The sequence below is a fragment of the Leiobunum rupestre genome, chromosome 2 (genome assembly GCF_980474605.1).
Source record: "Leiobunum rupestre chromosome 2, qqLeiRupe1.1.hap1, whole genome shotgun sequence".
NCBI lineage: Eukaryota > Metazoa > Arthropoda > Arachnida > Opiliones > Sclerosomatidae > Leiobunum > Leiobunum rupestre.
In genome coordinates this window covers 83,125,129-83,151,401 of record NC_143385.1, presented here as the reverse complement: position 1 = coordinate 83,151,401, position 26,273 = coordinate 83,125,129, and the positions used below count along the sequence as shown (strand labels likewise).

Genomic DNA, 26,273 nt, shown 5'->3' with positions numbered 1-26,273 from the left:
ATCGGGTAAAAGAAATTTAAACTTAAAATTTCAATTTACACAATTTTTAAACACACCTTGGAGGATAAAACTGTATTCTGGAGTAGCATACAATACGAGCGCCGTTTCCCTAGCCACGGTGTTTTGGTCGGTCTTACGTTCAAGCTGCTACCTGGATTACAATCCCATTACTAAGCCACGCGATTGGTAAACGAATTTATCGAGTCTCCTAGGTATAGAGCTCGGCGTTTGGATAATAAATAATCACTTTATTTATTTTTATCCACAAATGAAAATTATCCGAAAAAAAACCGATTATTTTACATGTTAAATTGCTATATAGCCGTGGATAATATCCATGGATAAACAGTTAATCGTAATTTATATGGTTAATCAAAACTTTAGCGGTTAATTTATCTGTTTCGCCGAGCTCTACCTAGGTAGAAGAAAGCACTAATTGAGATTTTAATAAATGTAAACAAATGGGGAGAATTATGGAAAATATTGCTCTTTATAGGGAAAAATAAACCTTGGTATGTATTCAATTTAATTCAGTCCCTTTTAGGGAATTGTACTTACCTTGACGTGGTCTTTTCGAAAGACGACTCTAACAAGGAGACTACCCGAGGTGTAACTCATCGATTTTGTTTAAATTCAGCGATTAAGTAGACCTTTATGTAACTTAAAAACCCCCAAAGGGAAAAAAAATGCGATGGACTTTAGTTTGACCATGGCAACCGAAAACGTTTATGACAACTAAAATATTATATTTATCTATGTAAATTAACAATGCAAAATCGAAGATTCTAAGAGGTCCCCCCTTATGAAATTATTCAAAAAAAATTTAAACATAGGTGGTTAAATTTGGGTAAATATCCAATTTTGAATAAATATCCAATTCTGGGTGAATATCCAATTTTGGGTAAATATTCAATTTTGGGTAAATATCCAAATTTGGGTAAATATCCAATTTTGAATAAATATCCAATTCTGGGTGAATATCCAATTTTGGGTAAATATCCAATTTTGGGTAAATATTCAATTTTGGGTAAATATCCAATTTTGGGAAAATATTCAATTTTGGGAAAATATCCAATTTTGGGTAAATATCCAATTTGGGTAAATATTCAATTTTGGGTAAATATCCAATTTGGGTAAATATTCAATTTTGGGTAAATATCCAATTTGGGTAAATATCTAATTTGTACCAATATCTAATTTGGGGAAATATCTAATTTTGGGTAAATATCTCATTTTTGGTAAATGTCTCATTTTTGGTAAATGTCTCATTTTGGGTAAATATCTAATTATGGGTAAATATCTAATTTTGGGTAAATATCTAAATTTGGGTAAATATCTAAATTTGGGTAAATGTCTAAATTTTGGTAAATGTCTAAATTTGGGTAAATGTCTAAATTTGGGTAAATGTCTAAATTTGGGTAAATGTCTAAATTTGGGTAAATGTCTAAATTTTGGTAAATGTTTAAATTTGGGTAAATATAGAAATATTAGTAATAATTTGGGTAAATTTGTGTAAATATTTTAATTCAGGTAAATATCTAAACTTTGGTAAATATTTAAATTTAGATATTTAAATTGAAATTAGGTAAGTATTTAAATTTAAGTAAGTATTTAAAATGGGGTATTTCAATTTGGGTGAATATTTTAATTTGGGTAAATATTTGAATTTAAACCTAGGAGCAACAAACACAACACCCCACACAAGGAGAACGCAACCCGTCAAAAGTCGTGGATTCTCCTAGTGATTTTTTTTTAAAAACCAATGGTTTTTTAATAACTTGTTTGTTTTTAATTAACAAAAAATTATTCCAGAATGTTTGTACATTTTCTTACCGAAAAGATTACATTTCTAAAACATTTTCAAGGCTAACACATTTCCTATGCTTTCAATACCTTTCTATAAATTCTTTAGGTTTTTCATGTAGTATATATCCCGAAAACATTCCACCAATCCCCCAACGGAGGACTGAATTGTCCCACACGTCACGACAATCAACTAAAAAAAACACACACATTTCCGTCGTCGTGTACCCTTCTTCATCCTATATTTCACTTTATTTTATCTACTGATGGCTTTTCTTATATTTTCCTTTAATTTGCTGGAAAATTTCCAATTATTTCTTTAAAATGTTCGAGGCATTTTCCTGGTCACCCTGCATTTATAGAAAATCCAAAACGAAACCAAAACTAAAACTTTTTTCTGGTCACGTAAGACTTGTTATAATGCTCATATTAATTTTTAGTTGATTGGTAATATGTATGCGCTCGCAGGGTTTCCCGTTAACTATATACACATTTTATATTTTTCTTTGTTTACGTTTCTAATGGAACCAAGTTCTTGTTTATCACCTAGGCTATTCTCGTGGAATACGCTCCGACGGAGGCCGTGTTTCCCACCAGAGCGTCCTTCATCGCCGAGAAGGAAAGCGGGAGGTGCACTTTTGATCCTTTGAGGAAATATTTGTGCAATTTCGCCTCCGCGGATTACACAGGAGACCCCAACGTCAACCAGGTATATCTGTATTTTCACCTATATAATCGAGCCTTATACACCATAGATGACATCATGGATGGCTTCGCACCCATACTCTGATAACGAGATTAATTTAATAAATTTCGTTTGAAAGGTAAAGTCAGAAGATGATAATTACTGTATCACCGGAATCATGTCGTCGTCAAATCATATTCAGTAGGAATCCATACCTCTACTTGGAATGCTTATCCTGGCGTATCGCGTATGGTAAGAACACTCTGACGGCTTTGGCCCCGCCTACGAAAGAAAAAAATCCCCTCTGCGCGCGCTCCCCTCTCACGTTGTTGTTTGTCCAGTTAACATAATCCAAAAAAAAAACCGTCAGCCACATCGAGACGAAAATCTGCCGCGATAAGCATTCCAAGTAGAGGTATGGATTCCTGCCCTAAGGGATATGTAGTCTTTGGTGGTATTCGGACATGATATTGGCTCTGTTTCCAAGGCTTTACATAATGGATATGATACTAGACTTCCAGCTTATGATGAAGTCACGCAAAAATACTCCTTATGGGTCTTAACAGTATTAACTGCAATGTTTTATAGAGCTTAAAGGGCAACTTGTAAGTGCCAGGTGGTAAGGACAATATTTGGTAGTGCAATCTCTGCCCTCGTCTGTAGTTTTCGCGCTTTTTTTATATTTGCCACTCTCATTTCGCGCTTTTTTTTGAGAAACGAAATCAGCCCCCTCTGCAGTTTTCGAATTTGTTTGAGAGATGAAATATGCGCCGCTATCATTTCGGGCTTTTTTTAAGAAATGAAATCCGCTCTTCTCTGCAGTTAACATGATTTTTGAGAGACAAAATTTTCGCCCATCTCATTTGGCGCTATTTTTTGAGAAACGAAATCAGCCCCTCTGCAGTTTTCGAATTTGTTTGAGAGATGAAATATGCGCCGCTATCATTTCGCGCTTTTTTTAGAAATGAAATTCGCTCTTCTCTGAAGTTAACATGATTTTTGAGAGACAAAATTTTCGCCCATCTCATTTGGCGCTTTTTTTTGAGAAACCAAATCAGCCCCCTCTGCAGTTTTCGAATTTGTTTGAGAGATGAAATATGCGCCGCTATCATTTCGGGCTTTTTTTAAGAAATGAAATCCGCTCTTCTCTGCAGTTAACATGATTTTTGAGAGACAAAATTTTCGCCCATCTCATTTGGCGCTATTTTTTGAGAAACGAAATCAGCCCCTCTGCAGTTTTCGAATTTGTTTGAGAGATGAAATATGCGCCGCTATCATTTCGCGCTTTTTTTAGAAATGAAATCCGCTCTTCTCTGCAGTTAACATGATTTTTGAGAGACAAAATTTTCGCCCATCTCATTTGGCGCTATTTTTTGAGAAACGAAATCAGCCCCTCTGCAGTTTTCGAATTTGTTTGAGAGATGAAATATGCGCCGCTATCATTTCGCGCTTTTTTTAGAAATGAAATCCGCTCTTCTCTGCAGTTAACATGATTTTTGAGAGACAAAATTTTCGCCCATCTCATTTGGCGCTTTTTTTTGAGAAACGAAATCAGCCCCCTCTGCAGTTTTCGAATTTGTTTGAGAGATGAAATATGCGCCGCTATCATTTCGGGCTTTTTTTTAGAAATGAAATCCGCTCTTCTCTACAGTTAACATGATTTTTGAGAGACAAAATTTTCGCCCATCTCATTTGGCGCTATTTTTTGAGAAACGAAATCAGCCCCCTCTGCAGTTTTCGAATTTGTTTGAGAGATGAAATATGCGCCGCTATCATTTCGCGCTTTTTTTAGATATGAAATCCGCTCTTTTCTGCAGTTAACATGATTTTTGAGAGACAAAATTTTCGCCCATCTCATTTGGCGCTATTTTTTGAGAAACGAAATCAGCCCCTCTGCAGTTTTCGAATTTGTTTGAGAGATGAAATATGCGCCGCTATCATTTCGCGCTTTTTTTAGATATGAAATCCGCTCTTTTCTGCAGTTAACATGATTTTTGAGAGACAAAATTTTCGCCCATCTCATTTGGCGCTATTTTTTGAGAAACGAAATCAGCCCCTCTGCAGTTTTCGAATTTGTTTGAGAGATGAAATATGCGCCGCTATCATTTCGCGTTTTTTTAGAAATGAAATCCGCTCTTCTCTGCAGTTAACATGATTTTTGAGACACAAAATTTTCGCCTATCTCATTTGGCGCTATTTTTTGAGAAACGAAATCAGCCCCCTCTGCAGTTTTCGAATTTGTTTCAGAGATGAAATATGCGCCGCTATCATTTCGCGCTTTTTTTAGAAATGAAATCCGCTCTTCTCTGCAGTTAACATGATTTTTGAGAGACAAAATTTTCGCCCATCTCATTTGGCGCTATTTTTTGAGAAACGAAATCAGCCCCTCTGCAGTTTTCGAATTTGTTTGAGCGATGAAATATGCGCCGCTATCATTTCGCGCTTTTTTTTAGAAATGAAATCCGCTCTTCTCTGCAGTTAACATGATTTTTGAGAGACAAAATTTTCGCCCATCTCATTTGGCGCTATTTTTTGAGAAACGAAATCAGCCCCTCTGCAGTTTTCGAATTTGTTTGAGAGATGAAATATGCGCCGCTATCATTTCGCGCTTTTTTTTTAGAAATGAAATCCGCTCTTCTCTGCAGTTAACATGATTTTTGAGAGACAAAATTTTCGCCCATCTCATTTGGCGCTATTTTTTGAGAAACGAAATCAGCCCCTCTGCAGTTTTCGAATTTGTTTGAGAGATGAAATATGCGCCGCTATCATTTCGCACTTTTTTTTAGAAATGAAATCCGCTCTTCTCTGCAGTTAACATGATTTTTGAGAGACAAAATTTTCGCCCATCTCATTTGGCGCTATTTTTTAAGAAACGAAATCAGCCCCTCTGCAGTTTTCGAATTTGTTTGAGAGATGAAATATGCGCCGCTATCATTTCCCGCTTTTTTTAGAAATGAAATCCGCTCTTTTCTGCAGTTAACATGATTTTTGAGAGACAAAATTTTCGCCCATCTCATTTGGCGCTATTTTTTGAGAAACGAAATCAGCCCACTCGGCAGTTTTCGAGTTTGTTTGAGAGAAGAAATATTCCCCACTTTCATATCGCACTATTTTTTTGAGAAACTAAATCAGCCCCCTCTGCAGTTTTCACGCGTTTTTGAAATAAGAAATTTTCACCGCTATCATTCCGCACTTTTTTTTGAGGAACTAAATCAGCCCCCTCTTCAGTTTTCGCCCTTTTTTTGAGAAACTAAATCAGCCCCCTCTGCAGTTTTCACGCGTTTTTGAAATAAGAAATTTTCACCGCTATCATTCCGGACTTTTTTTTGAGGAACTAAATCAGCCCCCTCTTCAGTTTTCGCCCTTTTTTTGAGAAACGAAATCAGCCCCCTCTGCAGTTTTCACGCGTTTTTGAAATAAGAAATTTTCACCGCTATCATTCCGCACTTTTTTTTGAGGAACTAAATCAGCCCCCTCTTCAGTTTTCGCCCTTTTTTTGAGAAACGAAATCAGCCTCCTCTGCAGTTTTCACGCGTTTTTGAAATAAGAAATTTTCACCGCTATCATTCCGCACTTTTTTTTGAGGAACTAAATCAGCCCCCTCTTCAGTTTTCGCCCTTTTTTTGAGAAACTAAATCAGCCCCCTCTGCAGTTTTCACGCGTTTTTGAAATAAGAAATTTTTACCGCTATCATTCCGGACTTTTTTTTGAGGAACTAAATCAGCCCCCTCTTCAGTTTTCGCCCTTTTTTTGAGAAACGAAATCAGCCTCCTCTGCAGTTTTCACGCGTTTTTGAAATAAGAAATTTTCACCGCTATCATTCCGCACTTTTTTTTGAGGAACTAAATCAGCCCCCTCTTCAGTTTTCGCCCTTTTTTTGAGAAACTAAATCAGCCCCCTCTGCAGTTTTCACGCGTTTTTGAAATAAGAAATTTTCACCGCTATCATTTTGCACTTTTTTTTGAGGAACTAAATCAGCCCCCTCTTCAGTTTTCGCCCTTTTTTTGAGAAACGAAATCAGCCTCCTCTGCAGTTTTCACGCGTTTTTGAAATATGAAATTTTCACCGCTATCATTCCGCACTTTTTTTGAGGAACTAAATCAGCCCCCTCTTCAGTTTTCGCCCTTTTTTTGAGAAACTAAATCAGCCCCCTCTGCAGTTTTCACGCGTTTTTAAAATAAGAAATTTTCACCGCTATCATTCCGCACTTTTTTTTGAGGAACTAAATCAGCCCCCTCTTCAGTTTTCGCCCTTTTTTTGAGAAACGAAATCAGCCTCCTCTGCAGTTTTCACGCGTTTTTGAAATAAGAAATTTTCACCGCTATCATTCCGCACTTTTTTTTTGAGGAACTAAATCAGCCCCCTCTTCAGTTTTCGCCCTTTTTTTGAGAAACTAAATCAGCCCCCTCTGCAGTTTTCACGCGTTTTTGAAATAAGAAATTTTCACCGCTATCATTCCGCCCTTTTTTTTGAGGAACTAAATCAGCCCCCTCTTCAGTTTTCGCCCTTTTTTTGAGAAATGAAATCAGCCTCCTCTGCAGTTTTCACGCGTTTTTGAAATAAGAAATTTTCACCGCTATCATTCCGCACTTTTTTTTGAGGAACTAAATCAGCCCCCTCTTCAGTTTTCGCCCTTTTTTTGAGAAACTAAATCAGCCCCCTCTGCAGTTTTCACGCGTTTTTGAAATAAGAAATTTTCACCGCTATCATTCCGCACTTTTTTTTGAGGAACTAAATCAGCCCCCTCTTCAGTTTTCGCCCTTTTTTTGAGAAACGAAATCAGCCTCCTCTGCAGTTTTCACGCGTTTTTGAAATAAGAAATTTTCACCGCTATCATTCCGCACTTTTTTTTGAGGAACTAAATCAGCCCCTCTTCAGTTTTCGCCCTTTTTTTGAGAAACTAAATCAGCCCCCTCTGCAGTTTTCACGCGTTTTTGAAATAAGAAATTTTCACCGCTATCATTCCGGACTTTTTTTTGAGGAACTAAATCAGCCCCCTCTTCAGTTTTCGCCCTTTTTTTGAGAAACGAAATCAGCCTCCTCTGCAAGTTTCACGCGGTTTTGAAATAAGAAATTTTCACCGCTATCATTCCGCACTTTTTTTTGAGGAACTAAATCAGCCCCCTCTTCAGTTTTCGCCCTTTTTTTGAGAAACTAAATCAGCCCCCTCTGCAGTTTTCACGCGTTTTTGAAATAAGAAATTTTCACCGCTATCATTCCGCACTTTTTTTGAGGAACTAAATCAGCCCCCTCTTCAGTTTTCGCCCTTTTTTTTAAAAACGAAATCAGCCTCCTCTGCAGTTTTCACGCGTTTTTGAAATAAGAAATTTTCACCGCTATCATTCCGCACTTTTTTTTGAGGAACTGAATCAGCCCCCTCTTCAGTTTTCGCCCTTTTTTTTGAGAAACTAAATCAGCCCCCTCTGCAGTTTTCACGCGTTTTTAAAATAAGAAATTTTCACCGCTATCATTCCGCACTTTTTTTGAGGAACTAAATCAGCCCCCTCTTCAGTTTTCGCCCTTTTTTTGAGAAACGAAATCAGCCTGCTCTGCAGTTTTCACGCGTTTTTGAAATAAGAAATTTTCACCGCTATCATTCCGCACTTTTTTTTGAGGAACTAAATCAGCCCCCTCTTCAGTTTTCGCCCTTTTTTTGAGAAACGAAATCAGCCTCCTCTGCAGTTTTCACGCGTTTTTGAAATAAGAAATTTTCACCGCTATCATTCCGCACTTTTTTTTGAGGAACTAAATCAGCCCCCTCTTCAGTTTTCGCCCTTTTTTTGAGAAACTAAATCAGCCCCCTCTGCAGTTTTCACGCGTTTTTGAAATAAGAAATTTTTACCGCTATCATTCCGGACTTTTTTTTGAGGAACTAAATCAGCCCCCTCTTCAGTTTTCGCCCTTTTTTTGAGAAACGAAATCACCCTCCTCTGCAGTTTTCACGCGTTTTTGAAATAAGAAATTTTCACCGCTATCATTCCGCACTTTTTTTTGAGGAACTAAATCAGCCCCCTCTTCAGTTTTCGCCCTTTTTTTGAGAAACTAAATCAGCCCCCTCTGCAGTTTTCACGCGTTTTTGAAATAAGAAATTTTCACCGCTATCATTCCGCACTTTTTTTTGAGGAACTTAATCAGCCCCCTCTTCAGTTTTCGCCCTTTTTTTGAGAAACGAAATCAGCCTCCTCTGCAGTTTTCACGCGTTTTTGAAATAAGAAATTTTCACCGCTATCATTCCGCACTTTTTTTTGAGGAACTAAATCAGCCCCCTCTTCAGTTTTCGCCCTTTTTTTGAGAAACTAAATCAGCCCCCTCTGCAGTTTTCACGCGTTTTTGAAATAAGAAATTTTTACCGCTATCATTCCGGACTTTTTTTTGAGGAACTAAATCAGCCCCCTCTTCAGTTTTCGCCCTTTTTTTGAGAAACGAAATCAGCCTCCTCTGCAGTTTTTACGCGTTTTTGAAATAAGAAATTTTCACCGCTATCATTCCGCACTTTTTTTTGAGGAACTAAATCAGCCCCCTCTTCAGTTTTCGCCCTTTTTTTGAGAAACGAAATCAGCCTCCTCTGCAAGTTTCACGCGTTTTTGAAATAAGAAATTTTCACCGCTATCATTCCGCACTTTTTTTGAGGAACTAAATCAGCCCCCTCTTCAGTTTTCGCCCTTTTTTTGAGAAACTAAATCAGCCCCCTCTGCAGTTTTCACGCGTTTTTGAAATAAGAAATTTTCACCGCTATCATTCCGCACTTTTTTTTGAGGAACTAAATCAGCTTCCTCTTCAGTTTTCGCCCTTTTTTTGAGAAACTAAATCAGCCCCCTCTGCAGTTTTCACGCGTTTTTGAAATAAGAAATTTTTACCGCTATCATTCCGGACTTTTTTTTGAGGAACTAAATCAGCCCCCTCTTCAGTTTTCGCCCTTTTTTTGAGAAACGAAATCAGCCTCCTCTGCATGTTTCACGCGTTTTTGAAATAAGAAATTTTCACCGCTATCATTCCGCACTTTTTTTTGAGAAACGAAATCAGCCCCCTCTGCAGTTTTCACGCGTTTTTGAAATAAGAAATTTTCACCGCTATCATTCCGCACTTTTTTTTGAGGAACTAAATCAGCCCCCTCTTCAGTTTTCGCCCTTTTTTTGAGAAACGAAATCAGCCTCCTCTGCAGTTTTCACGCGTTTTTGAAATAAGAAATTTTCACCGCTATCATTCCGCACTTTTTTTTGAGGAACTAAATCAGCCCCCTCTTCAGTTTTCACGCGTTTTTGAAATAAGAAATTTTCACCGCTATCATTCCGCACTTTTTTTTGAGGAACTAAATCAGCCCCCTCTTCAGTTTTCGCCCTTTTTTTGAGAAACGAAATCAGCCTCCTCTGCAGTTTTCACGCGTTTTTGAAATAAGAAATTTTCACCGCTATCATTCCGCACTTTTTGTTGAGGAACTAAATCAGCCCCCTCTTCAGTTTTCGCCCTTTTTTTGAGAAACTAAATCAGCCCCCTCTGCAGTTTTCACGCGTTTTTGAAATAAGAAATTTTTACCGCTATCATTCCGGACTTTTTTTTGAGGAACTAAATCAGCCTTCTCTTCAGTTTTCGCCCTTTTTTTGAGAAACGAAATCAGCCTCCTCTGCAGTTTTCACGCGTTTTTGAAATAAGAAATTTTTACCGCTATCATTCCGGACTTTTTTTTGAGGAACTAAATCAGCCCCCTCTTCAGTTTTCGCCCTTTTTTTGAGAAACGAAATCAGCCTCCTCTGCAGTTTTCACGCGTTTTTGAAATAAGAAATTTTCACCGCTATCATTCCGCACTTTTTTTTGAGGAACTAAATCAGCCCCCTCTTCAGTTTTCGCCCTTTTTTTGAGAAACTAAATCAGCCCCCTCTGCAGTTTTCACGCGTTTTTGAAATAAGAAATTTTTACCGCTATCATTCCGGACTTTTTTTTGAGGAACTAAATCAGCCCCCTCTTCAGTTTTCGCCCTTTTTTTGAGAAACGAAATCAGCCTCCTCTGCAGTTTTCACGCGTTTTTGAAATAAGAAATTTTCACCGCTATCATTCCGCACTTTTTTTTGAGGAACTAAATCAGCCCCCTCTTCAGTTTTCGCCCTTTTTTTGAGAAACGAAATCAGCCCCCTCTGCAGTTTTCACGCGTTTTTGAAATAAGAAATTTTCACCGCTATCATTCCGCACTTTTTTTTGAGGAACTAAATCAGCCCCCTCTTCAGTTTTCGCCCTTTTTTTGAGAAACTAAATCAGCCCCCTCTGCAGTTTTCACGCGTTTTTGAAATAAGAAATTTTCACCGCTATCATTCCGCACTTTTTTTTGAGGAACTAAATCAGCCCCCTCTTCAGTTTTCGCCCTTTTTTTGAGAAACTAAATCAGCCCCCTCTGCAGTTTTCACGCGTTTTTGAAATAAGAAATTTTCACCGCTATCATTCCGCACTTTTTTTTGAGGAACTAAATCAGCCCCCTCTTCAGTTTTCGCCCTTTTTTTGAGAAACGAAATCAGCCTCCTCTGCAGTTTTCACGCGTTTTTGAAATAAGAAATTTTCACCGCTATCATTCCGCACTTTTTTTTGAGGAACTAAATCAGCCCCCTCTTCAGTTTTCGCCCTTTTTTTGAGAAACTAAATCAGCCCCCTCTGCAGTTTTCACATGTTTTTGAAATAAGAAATTTTTACCGCTATCATTCCGGACTTTTTTTTGAGGAACTAAATCAGCCCCCTCTTCAGTTTTCGCCCTTTTTTTGAGAAACGAAATCAGCCTCCTCTGCAGTTTTCACGCGTTTTTGAAATAAGAAATTTTCACCGCTATCATTCCGCACTTTTTTTTGAGGAACTAAATCAGCCCCCTCTTCAGTTTTCGCCCTTTTTTTGAGAAACGAAATCAGCCCCCTCTGCAGTTTTCACGCGTTTTTGAAATAAGAAATTTTCACCGCTATCATTCCGCACTTTTTTTTGAGGAACTAAATCAGCCCCCTCTTCAGTTTTCGCCCTTTTTTTGAGAAACGAAATCAGCCTCCTCTGCAGTTTTCACGCGTTTTTGAAATAAGAAATTATCACCGCTATCATTCCGCACTTTTTTTTGAGGAACTAAATCAGCCCCCTCTTCAGTTTTCGCCCTTTTTTTGAGAAACTAAATCAGCCCCCTCTGCAGTTTTCACGCGTTTTTGAAATAAGAAATTTTTACCGCTATCATTCCGGACTTTTTTTTGAGGAACTAAATCAGCCCCCTCTTCAGTTTTCGCCCTTTTTTTGAGAAACGAAATCAGCCTCCTCTGCAGTTTTCACGCGTTTTTGAAATAAGAAATTTTCACCTCTATCATTCCGCACTTTTTTTTGAGGAACTAAATCAGCCCCCTCTTCAGTTTTCGCCCTTTTTTTGAGAAACTAAATCAGCCCCCTCTGCAGTTTTCACGCGTTTTTGAAATAAGAAATTTTTACCGCTATCATTCCGGACTTTTTTTTGAGGAACTAAATCAGCCCCCTCTTCAGTTTTCGCCCTTTTTTTGAGAAACGAAATCAGCCTCCTCTGCAGTTTTCACGCGTTTTTGAAATAAGAAATTTTCACCGCTATCATTCCGCACTTTTTTTTCAGGAACTAAATCAGCCCCCTCTTCAGTTTTCGCCCTTTTTTTGAGAAACGAAATCAGCCTCCTCTGCAGTTTTCACGCGTTTTTGAAATAAGAAATTTTCACCGCTATCATTCCGCACTTTTTTTTGAGGAACTAAATCAGCCCCCTCTTCAGTTTTCGCCCTTTTTTTGAGAAACTAAATCAGCCCCCTCTGCAGTTTTCACGCGTTTTTGAAATAAGAAAGTTTTACCGCTATCATTCCGGACTTTTTTTTGAGGAACTAAATCAGCCCCCTCTTCAGTTTTCGCCCTTTTTTTGAGAAACGAAATCAGCCTCCTCTGCAGTTTTCACGCGTTTTTGAAATAAGAAATTTTCACCGCTATCATTCCGCACTTTTTTTTGAGGAACTAAATCAGCCCCCTCTTCAGTTTTCGCCCTTTTTTTGAGAAACGAAATCAGCCCCCTCTGCAGTTTTCACGCGTTTTTGAAATAAGAAATTTTCACCGCTATCATTCCGCACTTTTTTTTGAGGAACTAAATCAGCCCCCCCTCTTCAGTTTTCGCCCTTTTTTTGAGAAACGAAATCAGCCTCCTCTGCAGTTTTCACGCGTTTTTGAAATAAGAAATTTTCACCGCTATCATTCCGCACTTTTTTTTGAGGAACTAAATCAGCCCCCTCTTCAGTTTTCGCCCTTTTTTGAGAAACTAAATCAGCCCCCTCTGCAGTTTTTACGCGTTTTTGAAATAAGAAATTTTCACCGCTATCATTCCGCACTTTTTTTTGAGGAACTAAATCAGCCCCCTCTTCAGTTTTCGCCCTTTTTTTGAGAAACTTAATCAGCCCCCTCTGCAGTTTTCACGCGTTTTTGAAATAAGAAATTTTCACCGCTATCATTCCGCACTTTTTTTTGAGGAACTAAATCAGCCCCCTCTTCAGTTTTCGCCCTTTTTTTGAGAAACTAAATCAGCCCCCTCTGCAGTTTTCACGCGTTTTTGAAATAAGAAATTTTCACCGCTATCATTCCGCACTTTTTTTTGAGGAACTAAATCAGCCCCCTCTGCAGTTTTCACGCGTTTTTGAAATAAGAAATTTTCACCGCTATCATTCCGCACTTTTTTTTGAGGAACTAAATCAGCCCCCTCTTCAGTTTTCGCCCTTTTTTTGAGAAACTAAATCAGCCCCCTCTGCAGTTTTCACGCGTTTTTGAAATAAGAAATTTTCACCGCTATCATTCCGCACTTTTTTTTGAGGAACTAAATCAGCCCCCTCTTCAGTTTTCGCCCTTTTTTTGAGAAACTAAATCAGCCCCCTCTGCAGTTTTCACGCGTTTTTGAAATAAGAAATTTTCACCGCTATCATTCCGCACTTTTTTTTGAGGAACTAAATCAGCCCCCTCTTCAGTTTTCGCCCTTTTTTTGAGAAACTAAATCAGCCCCCTCTGCAGTTTTCACGCGTTTTTGAAATAAGAAATTTTCACCGCTATCATTCCGCACTTTTTTTTGAGGAACTAAATCAGCCCCCTCTTCAGTTTTCGCCCTTTTTTTGAGAAACTAAATCAGCCCCCTCTGCAGTTTTCACGCGTTTTTGAAATAAGAAATTTTCACCGCTATCATTCCGCACTTTTTTTTGAGGAACTAAATCAGCCTCCTCTGCAGTTTTCGCACTTTTTTGAGAGACTAAATATTCACCGCTCTCATTTCGCGATTTTTTAGAAACGAAATCAGCGCTCCTCTTATTTCTGAGGTAGTTTGTGAAAAAGCTACCCCTCTCCAATGGCTTTGGCCCTGGTTGCTCCAAGGTTTCAACAAGCTTATTACGCTCTTAAACTCTTATATTTAGTAATAATTTATTAGTTAAATAACTATATAATAATAAAAACATTTATTTCAGACTCGACTTCCAGTTTACTATTCATTTTATCCTTCAGGAATATCAGCTTACCTTATTGTGCAGTTATTACAGGTAATTTAGTTTAATATCATGCGTTATAATTGGATTGCACAGCCTTGAGAGTTTTTGTAGTGTATGTTAAAAATAATTAAAGGTGAAAAATCCGCATCGGTTTTAGAAGTCTGGGTGTAAATCGAGGATCTCCGCCTCTTCGGTGCCTCATGATAGCATGGCCATTTCTACCATGAGTATCGAATTATATCATAATTACCCCTTTAAACCATCCGGAGCTAGGATGGGCGGTACCTTTCTGCGTTTCGTTCAATCCAAAAGATGCGAGGGGTCCGACATTCAACAAAATCTCGTAAACTTTCCAAGAAATCCGAAATCCAGCCTGGATTTCTTCAAAATCTCGAAATCCGACAAGAAATCCAGAAATTTAAAAACCCCCGAAATCCGACAAGAAATCAAAACATTTCAAAACCCCGAAATCCATCGAGAAATCCCGGAATCCGACGTGAAATCTTAAAATCCGGTACAAAAGTTTAGAAACCCTTAATCGATCAAGAATTTTTGAAATCCAGCGTGATATCCCAAATTCTAAAACACTACCATTGCAGAAATACCATTAGAAGTTCAGAAGTATTTGCCCCAAGCTGACGTCATGAAACGACGTATTAATCGTTCGAGAAGCTCTGCTTACTAAACAAGAGCAAGAGCACGTATCCATATCTATTCGAAGATTTACGAAAAAACTGAACGCTAAAATAACAGACGTTTGTACAGAATACAGTGTGTCAGAATTTATAGCCCGGTGTACCTAGTAACAGAGACCATACCACGGGAGGTCTATCGTGGTACTATGATACCCTACGCCAGCGTCCACCTAACCCGGACAGGTGTCAAATCCAGCATGGCTAGTAGAACCCTACTACTGACGGTCTCACATTAGACGCAGGCCACTCAACCCAGCAGAAGGTGCAACAAGGGGTGGACCATTTCCCACTTCGCACACAGCAGTGGGATTAAGAGTGGATGCTGTAGCAAATCCAGCCCACACTCTACCTACGTAGGTAAAGCAAGAGAAAATCAAAATGATTTCTTTAAAAAAAAAAGGATTTTGCGTCTAACGCGTATTGTTCCTTATCAGCTATAAATTTTACTACATTTTCAAATTTCTAAAAAAATATTTGATTTTCGGCAAAATGGCTCCTCATAAATTTATTACTCGCCAAAGTGTTTTTTGAGATTTTACATAGGTTCCTTTAAGACATAACGTCATCTGCTCAGTCGTCTTTAGTTAACTTTGGGGGAGTGAGGGAGAAGACGATGGAACAGACGATGTTATGACGTAGGGGAAGTAAAGCTAAGCAAACCAAATTATCTGCTCACAAAATTGATAATAACTGCGTCCAATTTGGTAACAGGCTAAATTACTGAATTAGTCGAGTCATTGATTACCTGTCATTTCAATTTTAGGTTCTTCACGCAAAAAGACTTCAAAGATTAGACAATACTGCAGTATTTAATTTGTATTACTACAATTTGGTAAGAAGCTATTTTGTTGACTTTTAAGGAGAGCTTAGGTTTACCAATAACACTAAAATAAGTTTTCAATACATTTTTTTTAATTAAAAAAAAGTATGAATACCCTTTTCCGACGAGGCGTATAGAAACGAGTTTAGTTTTATAGGCATAAAGCTAGGAGTTAAACCATTTTAATATTAGCTAATGAGTTATTTTTCATAAAGTAACATAATAACCTTAAGAATGACCACGGCCAACTTTGATAACGCGCTGTTCGCGCTACAGCGGCCAATCCATTCGTTGATGTTTCTATGTTAACCTACGAGCACAAGATATCTGTACGGTTTGAGCGCTCCTAGCGGAATATTATTTTTAGAATAGTTTTTGTATTGAAGCCAATATAAAAACGAGCGTGGCGCTGAACTCCTACAGTCTATAGGAGGAAAATTCTTGCTCACGGTATTTCGACAAATGTGTTGGCCGCTGTAGCGCGAGAGATCAAAGTTGGCCGTGGTATGACACTTAAGTAGGCTTTGCCCATAGAATTAGTCCTAACTGTTACCTTCCTTTCGTAAGGGAGAACTTGGAACTAGCTCAGTTTTCATATCCATGTAGTTTTACAATTTTTAAAAAATATTTTTAAGTTAAAACCCCACTATAGGTGCAAACGAGTAACGAACCAGCCTTTTTCAATGATAGCGCAATGATTTTTAAATTCCAAACATTAAAACTGAGGCCTAGCACAAATACAGGTCCCAAAGGCGGGGAATTCATTACCTCGCCTTAAAATTTTCGTCGATTTGAAAAGTAGATTACGAGTGAAATAATTAAGGGAAAATTATGAAAGTAGTCTTAAATCAAACCTGGAAACTTACTACTCATAGTTGAGTACAAACACTAAAATTATTAAAAAGTCTCCGAATTGCAACACAGTTCGGAAAACAAATTCCCGTAGTAAAAACATTGGGGAGAAAAACCAATTTTCACGAAAATTCGTTCGCTGAGACTGAGTTCGTGTCTCCGCCGTTCGGCAGAGCCACTTGATTTTTGAACCCCTCCTCTTCTATGGAGATGTCCGTCATTTCCTCTAGCTTTTAATTGGCTAAACAATTTGACGTATTAGCGGCATAGCTTCTACCGGATCGGGATTGCACCATACAGATAAGGTACAGTTCTATATTCATGGGTAAAATGAATAAATTCATGATATCAGAAAACTTATTTATAATGTTTCGTATTCCTTCCGAGAAACGGCGCTCTCAACCTAAAAGAAGATGGAGCATAAAATGAGTATAACAGCGAAACCCCGAAGCTGTAAGCTGCAGTCCCAGGATCTGCCTTTCATAAATTAATTCTAGCTTTTGCTCTTAGGTAGCAAATTGTGACAGCTTAGGACATAGTCTAACTTTCATTTAAAAGATTATTGTATTCAAGAATGTATTTAATTCAGGTTACTCCACCGGAGTACAATTTATCCAAAATTACTGCTCCTACGGAAATGTATTCCAGCGTTTCTGATACCGTGTCTACACCGGGAATCGTGGATTACATCAGAAAACACGTTAAAAGCATCATTTACGATTACCAACTTCCGCAAGGAAATGCCGGAACTAATTTTTCGCACGCTGCTTTCGTATTGGGCAATAACGCTAATGAATTGCTGTACTCCACACTAGTCGGCAGGCTCAATAAAGATTTCGATTGCTACTTTTGTCTATTATTATTTGACGGACCTTCGGTAATAATAAGTGTCGCATTATCCATAAGACTGACTAACAAGCAGTCTTGGAATTTGGAAATAAGGAATTTTTAAAAACTAGTCCTTAGGATTAGTGACCCCTATTGTCTACAAAAATAAACTGGTCCTTTGGCCTTTATAAATCGGTTCAGAGCCACTTGAAACAGAGTTTCTAAGCCGAGCGGTTCTCGAGATAAATTTTCAATGACCTTCAGGACATGGCTCAAGGTCATTTAGTTTTGTATCCGCTACGACCTCCGGCGTGTGCAATGCGATCTGAAAATATCAAATTCGTATGAAAAATAGCCACACCCGGCGTTCGGTGTCGCGGGGCACTTGGGGGCGGTCCACACCTGGTTTGCTGGGTCACTGGAGTCCTTGGGGTGTCTCGTGATCGGGGCGCTGGGTCACTGGAACCTCGGGGGTGTTCCATACTTGGCATTCAATATCCTACTGGGGAGGATTTTTGTGGTGGAAGAGGAAGTCACTCTAGTCCTGAGCTGTACGAGGGTGGGAATTAGGGCAGCCCATGGTGTCGCCTTTTGTTGGGCCACGATGAGGGCGTTTGTTTTCCATATCTGAGCCTGTCTTTATGGCTGTCTCACTGGCCGAACGTTTGTTTCGCAAAGTGCATTTTTGTCCGGCATGACTCTTTGTCTTGTGTGCCGCCGTAGTGCCCAGCGGAACGGCGGGGTACAAATACATAACTTTATGTATAGCTTAGGCGAAGCAACGGGGTACAAATACATTGTATTATGTATAGCAACAACAGGTGGTTTTTACTTTGTCCCCTAGGAGGGGTTATAAAATCACCGTGTCTGTCTGTCTGTGGGTCTGTCTGTCAGGCCTGCGAACGCGTTCGCATTTCGGGGCAAAGGTTAATCATTGCGTACGCAGTTTCTCGAAATTTCTGCGTTCGCAAGTTTCTCGCAAAACCACCGTGTGACGGTGAGCGTTAACGGATTGATTTGCGGTTGGGATGGGTTGCGTTGGTCTTTTTACCTCTCCGAGGGGACAAAGTCCCCTAGGAGGGGTTATACAACCACCGTGTCTGTCTGTGGGTCTGTGGGTCTGTGGGTCTGTCAGGCCTGCGAACGCGTTCGCATTTTCGGTGCAAAGTGTAATCACTGCGTACGCAGTTTCTCGAGATCTCTGCGTTCGCAGTTTCTCGAAGGGTTGGCAAAACCACCGTGTGACGGTGAGCGTTAGCGGAACCATTTGCGTTTGGTTTGGATGGTGTTTTTTCGCTCAATATGTTGAAGTTTTTACGTTGTAATAATGGGAGAGCAACTGTTTATAGTATTGCCTAGCCGACTGAATAAACTAGGCCTAACTAAACCTAACTTGGAACCGTTAAGGAAAAATAACGATGACTTCGAAAATAAATATTTCACTTTTATTTTAAGAGATTTCAAAACGTCCGCGCGTGGACAACTTCAAATATACAACTGATAATTTTTCACGCTCTATAACATCAAAAATCTTCACGCGCGAGATTATATATTTTTTTTCTTACCTTATATTTAGCAATATTTTTATTATAGACATTTACATACATTAATTTTTCTACACACTCCCCAGCCTTGAACAACGTTCAAACAAGTTTTAAAACTTAACATTATATTCCTAAATTTTAGTTGACATTTTCGTTATACTCTAAAGGATACAAATTGTATCCTTTAGAGTATAACGAAAATGTCAACTAAAATTTCAGACATGGGCAAAATTGATAGTGATATTTAGAGATACACTCTCACTCAAAAGTGAGAGTGGAACTGAATTAAAAATTTCACTCTTTGCCACTCTCGCTTTTCGTTACTCGCCGAGTGCACTCTTCCGCAAAGAGTGAGATTGCTCAAGGTCACCAATTTCACTCTTATTCTTGGCGGGAAATTTGAATTCGGTCCAAAAAGTATATTTTAGCCTCATTTGCCGTTAATAGATGGCAGCACGCTCTCCAGTAAAGTCATTAAATTAAATTTAAATTCAAAATTCCCGCCTTCTTTTAATAGTCTTGAAAACTGATAAGAGTGAAGGAGCTGACACTTGACTACCTTCACTCTTTTCCCGCGAGCTCACTCGGCGAGTGACGAAAAAGTGAAAACTCCACTCGTAAAAGTTGAGTTTTTTGTTAGGGAGTGGAGTGAGAAAGTGAGAGGGTAAAATCACAAGCACAAATTCACTCGGAGTTTTGTATGGCACGCCAAACCGGACAATATTCGTCTACCACTCGCTATATTCATACTTTACCTCTTGTTATATTCATACTTGGTCTTGTTATATTCATACTTGGTCTTGTTATATTCATACTTGGTCTTGTTATATTCATACTTGGTCTTACTATACTCATACTTGGTCTTGTTATATTCATACTTGGTCTTACTTTACTCATACTTGGTCTTGTTATATTCATACTTGGTCTTACTAAACTCATACTTGGTCTTACTATACTCATACTTGGTCTTGTTATATTCATACTTGGTCTTACTATACTCATACTTGGTCTTACTATACTCATACTTGGTCTTACTATACTCATACTTGGTCGTGCTATACTCATACTTGGTCTTACTATAGTCATACTTGGTCTTGTTATATTCATACTTGGTCGTGCTATATTCATACTTGGTCTTACTATATCTATACTTTGTCTCTCTCTTATACATCGAGGTCTCGCACACTTCGACTCTCTCTATACTCTAACTTGGTCGTTCGCTATTCATACATCGCACCTCTCTCTCATACTTCGTCTCTCTCTCTCTACTCTAACTTGGTCGTTCGCTATTCATACATCGCACCTCTCTCTCATACTTCGTCTCTCTCTCTCTACTCTAACTTGGTCATTCACTATTCATACATCGCACCTCTCTCTCATACTTCGTCTCTCTCTCTCTACTCTAACTTGGTCGTTCACTATTCATACATCGCACCTCTCTCTCATACTTCGTCTCTCTCTCTCTACTCTAACTTGGTCGTTCGCTATTCATACATCGCACCTCTCTCTCATACTTCGTCTCTCTCTCTACTCTAACTTGGTCATTCACTATTCATACATCGCACCTCTCTCTCATACTTCGACTCTCTCTCTCTCTACTCTAACTTGGTCATTCACTATTCATACATCGCACCTCTCTCTCATACTTCGTCTCTCTCTCTCTCTACTCTAACTTGGTCATTCACTATTCATACATCGCACCTCTCTCTCATACTTCGACTCTCTCTCTCTCTACTCTAACTTGGTCATTCACTATTCATACATCGCACCTCTCTCTCATACTTCGTCTCTCTCTCTCTCTACTCTAACTTGGTCGTTCGCTATTCATACATCACACCTCTATCTCATACTTCGTCTCTCTCAATCTCTCTCTCTATCCATAGTTTAATTAGCTTTCTCTCTAGCTACATACCGTCGAGCTATCCAATTCGAAGGTCGTCTGTCTCGAACTTTGTACCGCGCGCTTTTGACGCCGACTATATTTGGCCAAGTTAAGTGAGAACTTTACCAACTGAAAAACTATTCTGTCTCAGCCGTATTTTATTGTACAGGGTGTTTGGAAATTAAATTTGAAGAATGAGAATCTACCTGAGTTAAAAAGATTAGTAATTCGAGATACGTGACTTTTCCCCACATTTGAAAGGTATTCTGCGATTTGCAATCATTTTGCAAGTAGATGTATTGTACTAGGCGAAAATAAGGTAGTAGACGGAAATTTCGGACCTTTTCTAAAAGACGGTTTTGGCCAAGGTTAGTTAATTTTAGGCTATAAAAGGTTGCCTCGATCACGCGTACCGCGCTTTAGCGGCCCCGTCAATAGCCTCGCATCTAATGTTAATGAAATCGCGGAAAAATATTTTTTCTTTGTATTTCCACTTTCTTATTTATAAAAAACAAGGTATAGTAAGTTAAACTATCTTTTCGCAATATATTTACGTATAATTCGTAATTAAAAAATATTACCTTATAAAAATTAAATGAAGAAAAAGAGACGCGTTCTTTACGCGAAGGCGCCATATTAGAATGCATAGTTTTGAAGGCTGTATAGGTGTTTAGAGCGTTTTTACGCGTAAATAATGTCTCTCTTAAAATTTATAAATCTTAAATAAAAACAAATCTTTATTAATAGTATCATATGTTACATAATCACTCATAAGTTGGCCAAAAAAGCATTTTCTTTAATGAAACCTTGTTCACGGGATATGACGTAAATTACGTCACTTTCAGCTTAGTGGCGAAAAACGCGTCATCAGCTTTACTGATGGGAAACGGAATTTATTTAAGAATTCCGCGTGCGTTTGTAACTTTAACAATCTATAGTAATGTTTAGCTCGTGCCTCGCGATCATACAATTTCGTTTCGATGGTAACCATTTCAATAGCGCGAGGATTTTAAGAATTTTTGCATTTTTGGGTCTCCGTGTGAAACAAGGTCTCATTGAATTTATTTATATGGAAATGTTATACAGAGGCACACTTATGAGTAATTATGTTACATATGATAGTATATATATATTTAATTCACGAGTTTATAACCGTTCTTAGGTAGTATTTTCTGTAAATCTAATTATTTTTAAGAGTAAGAATCTTAAAACTAATATAATTGAAGATAAAAGAAGCTTAGGTACAACTTTGGAACTAAATAGGTAAAAGATAGATGCTCTTCAGCTTCAAGGAGGATGATTTCTGTTCAGGGTTGTACCTTTTTTATGGAAAAAAATTTCAGTCAGATAAAATTACAAACCGGCCCTTACTAAATTTACAATATTATTCTAGGTTTAAAAAGAGGAAAGTTTAAAACTTGTTGAAACCTAAAATTATAATTTATTGCGCTTGTAATATATTTTAACTTAATATTATTTAATAAAAATATTTAAAATAATATATTTACCCTGAAGTTACAGTGAATCTTCTTTTCACTTTTTGTTTTATTTATTTATTTATTTACATGTGTTTCAAGTATTATTCTATGTTGTTGACAACATCTAGAGGATGTTCTTGGTTTCTGTTTAACTCTTTTATAATTTATAAACACCGTTAAAAAATTAGAATCATTAAAAAAATATTATACTATTAGTTAAATATTAACCTACATTCGGTTTAATTCAATGTTTTTTTTTAATTTATTTAAAAATAATTGCTTTTTGTGGAATTTTCCTATCTGACTAACGTTAATTTTTTGTCGTAGCGAAAGCCTGGTGGGAAAATATATACACGGTAAATTCAGGCGATTGACGGGGCTGCTAAAGCGCGGTACGCGCTATCGAAGTTGGCCGTGCCTCGATACGCTGTGGTTGCTAAGGGCTAAGTTTGGTAACTTCGTTGCTAACGAACATCGTGACGTCACTGAGATGAGATCCTGCAATGGGATCGCATCTGGGCGACTTCACGATTTTAAAACGTTTTTCGACCGAAAACCCCATTCCCCGCCCCCATTTTCTATCGCTGTTTTGTTATATTATTCCCCTTACCAAATATTCAGTGACGTAGCCAGGGGCACGTGCCCCCCCCCCTCCGAAATGTATGGTTGTATGTACAATTTTTTAATTTTTTGTTTTACTTTTTTCATTGTGTGCCCTCCCCGAAACCAAATCCTGGCTACGCTACTGCAAATATTATCCAAGTAACACTTTGAATCTTTGACCTTCGTATTACAATGTGAATTAATATTCTATATTTTAGTGATTTCTAATCTTTATATTAGCAGAAGAAAACAGGTGGAAGCAGGCCCGTAGCCAGGATTTTTCAGTTGAAGGTAGAGGTCGGAGACGGTTAATCATTATCCATGTTTAAATTGATTTTTTCGTTAAAAAAATGTAAACAAAGAAATTTACCGGTTAATATTTCGGAAAATTATTAAAAAAACATGTATTATTCGTAAAATTTGAGCTTTTTATCGAAAAAAATGTCGTTTTCTGATTAATTTTACAAATTTATCAAAACATTAATCGGATAATACAGAAATATAAATAAATTACTCGATCAAAACGTTTTACGAATAATTTTGAAAGCTTTATCTATTGAATAAAAGTTAACCATCTAGTTGAAGGGGGCTCGCTCAGTGGCGTTCTGAAGGTTTGTGGCGCTAGGTTAAAAAAATTTATATGGCGCCAACCAACGTATGTTATACATGAAGTAAATTACGAACAAATAATCAATATCACACTACTACTTCTCTCAAACACTGCAAAAGTTGCAACGCTCACTGACGAAAATTTTATGGGAATGCCAAATAATTTAAAACAAAATCAAATAGTAAAAATTTATGTTTTTGGGCGCTGCGCCCATGTTTGAATTTAATTTATTCAAAGACATTAAATATTTCCAAAAAGAAGACTTTAGAAGCCATAGAGCTATTCCCCAAAGGAGGTGCCGGGCGGAAAAGTGTTAAGCACCGACGCGGAATAGTATACACTCTTTTTCGCGGTATTTTTAGGCGCGTCCATGTTTCGTTTTCCCCCTTTCAGCCTCATCCTCCATTACGGATACCTAAAGAGTGGATGCTAGACTCCCCGCTGAGGGCAGAGGTAATAACCTACGAGCGGGAGGCAAGTAAGAAGGGTCAAATAAAGGCGCGAAAAAGAGTGTATTGCCCCGTTGAATCACGAGTCAAAATATCCCGATGAATTTGCGCCACCCCCCCCCCCATACGACGACCAATGGAATGGTCCAAGTAAAGGCCAAACTATCGCGGCTGAAAGAGCCGAGACATTTCGCAACCACCGCTTTAAACAGAGGCCTTATTAAAAGGTTGGTAAAAATGGCGACCCTCCCAGCAAAATTTGAATTTATGTGAAAGACCAATTAGAAACTGCTATTTCGTTACACGACGTCTGAAACGCAGACGATTTTAAACCGAAAACACGAAACTACGCGAGACAGGAAATTCGTTTTCATATAAATTCAAATATTGCTGCGAGGGTCGACATTTTTACACCCCTTTTAATAAAGGCCTTTTCATTATTTGGTATTTAAGAATATTAATAAAAAACTTTGATCGGTGCGAAAGGTAAACCCGAAATTTACCGTCATAATTTAGTAGAATCAAATAGTGGAAAATATCTTGCACGGTCCTACTGCCAGGTCGTTTGACGTCGACTTCGCGCTGTACACATAGTCAGCCTAAAAAATTAGCTCTATCCAGAAAACTGTAGGTGTTTGAGAACAAATAATCGAAGGTAGAAATAAGCTCAGACTAAATATGTGACGCCCGCCGGTCGCGATAAAATGTCTGAGTCATTATTGCAAAAATACATTTTGAATGTTGAATGGGTTTTTTTAGCCCGAGGGGCTCCTCTCGAACTCTTGGCACTGGCCCAACGGGTTCAATGGGAAAGACAGCACTGCATTAGCAGTTCCCAGGAAGCAAAATTTCGTTGAAAAACCGTTAAAAAACAGTTGATGAGTAGCTGATAATTAAAGTAAACGTTATAGAGACTTGGCACTCCGTAGCGTGGCATGCAGGGCTTGCCACCACCCTCCTACGCATTATAACCCGGCCACCTGAATTAAAGGCTTCAAAAGTCGCTCGATGACTTAGGCCTAAGGTGGTGCCTTGGGTATTAGCCTAGCTGATTATTATTATTATTATAGCTTTGGCCATGGCCGCCATTGTGGTAACAGTTTTCTCCCCACGATAAAAACTATTGAAAAAAACTGTGACGTAGTACTGCCAAGTCCCTATTGACTCGTTGATCATGTCCGGCTAAGGAACGCGCTAAAAACTAAACTCTAACCAATTTTGAACGTTTATTAGAGTAACGTAAAAAAACGTTATTTTCGGAACGTTTTTTAAGCTATTTTAAAACCATTATATTAACGTTTAAATTGATTTAATATCGGGTACATTATACAAATAAGCTTTAAATTCAGGTACTCTAGAGATCGGCAGTCAATTAATTTTTATCCATGAATAAAATAAGCTCGGCTATATTTAAATAATATTTATTTAAATAACCAATATATTGGTTATAGTTGAATAAAACTTGTAAAATGTTAAAATAATCGAAAGTGAATAAGCCTATTTTTTAAATAAAACAAACAATTATTTAAATAAATACCACTTTTATTCCAATAAATGCTTGGTTGCGTAAAAACATAATTAAATAAGTTAAAATGATATTCTTTTTACCAACGTTTTTTAAATAAATCGGAAAATTTGTGGATAATGAATAAACAATTCCGAACACTAACCATATAAGCCAATACATTTAGCAACTTCTTCCAAAACAATTATAGAACAGGTAATTTTACCTTCCCTTGCTATAACTGTTGAATCTTATTTTTGTAAACTGAGAAACGGACACACAAACATATAAAACACCAAAAACATAAACTCCCGCTAATTGTCTCTACGCCAATACCTTGTACGTTCCTGGGGGTTTTTTTTTTTCACGGTATTGTCACCGCTCATATCCGGCGTTAAAAGTTTTCCCAAGCCGCAGTCAAGTGAAAACCCGTTTGACCAATAGGACTGCGGGGAAAGTTCGCGCCAGAACATTTTGGAGGGAAAGAGATGCTTTCTTTGTCGCCAGTTGGACATTTCTGGCGAAGTGAGCAGATCACCTTAGCGAATTTTTATCTGTTTCACTATTTTTCTAACTCAGGATTTTTCAGTTTATTACTTTTAATTGTAACCATTTTTAAAGTTTCTTTTTCAATAAATTATTTTATCTAATTTCCTCAGCTAAATCACGCCTGATTAATTTCTTCGATATTTTAAAGAAAATACGACATTAGTAAGCTCGCGTACGCCGAAATCTTCGAACCGCCAAGTTGTAGGTGTTTCAGTCCGCCTACAATCTACCACAAAATAGCTCTCCCCACTTCTACGGACATTTGGATTCCACAATAACATTAAAATATTGAAAAATCACCCCCAAAAGTTAATAATATTATCCTATATCTAACCAAATTTAAATGAAATGCCCTTTATGTTCCTCAAGAGCTGTTAACAGACTAAAACCAAGTGTGATAATGGTTCTAGTTTCAAAAAAAAAAATTTTATCAGTACATAATAAAAGCGATATAATTCAAATCCCTGAAAAATTAAAATTTCACAGTTTT

At 37.9% G+C, this 26,273-nt stretch overlaps 1 protein-coding gene across 1 annotated transcript in view; it reads left to right on the top strand.

The window, feature by feature from the left end:
- Positions 1 to 17,288, top strand: part of LOC149959764 (lipase member K-like) — a 35,986-nt gene extending 18,698 nt beyond the window's left edge. Inside the window, exons 6-9 of the mRNA XM_090167386.1 lie at positions 2,354 to 2,512; positions 13,949 to 14,020; positions 15,428 to 15,496; positions 16,926 to 17,288. Coding sequence (XP_090023512.1) covers positions 2,354 to 2,512; positions 13,949 to 14,020; positions 15,428 to 15,496; positions 16,926 to 17,288 — 663 coding nt within the window. The remainder of the gene's footprint in view (positions 1 to 2,353; positions 2,513 to 13,948; positions 14,021 to 15,427; positions 15,497 to 16,925) is intronic.
- Positions 17,289 to 26,273: the final 8,985 nt, after the last annotated feature.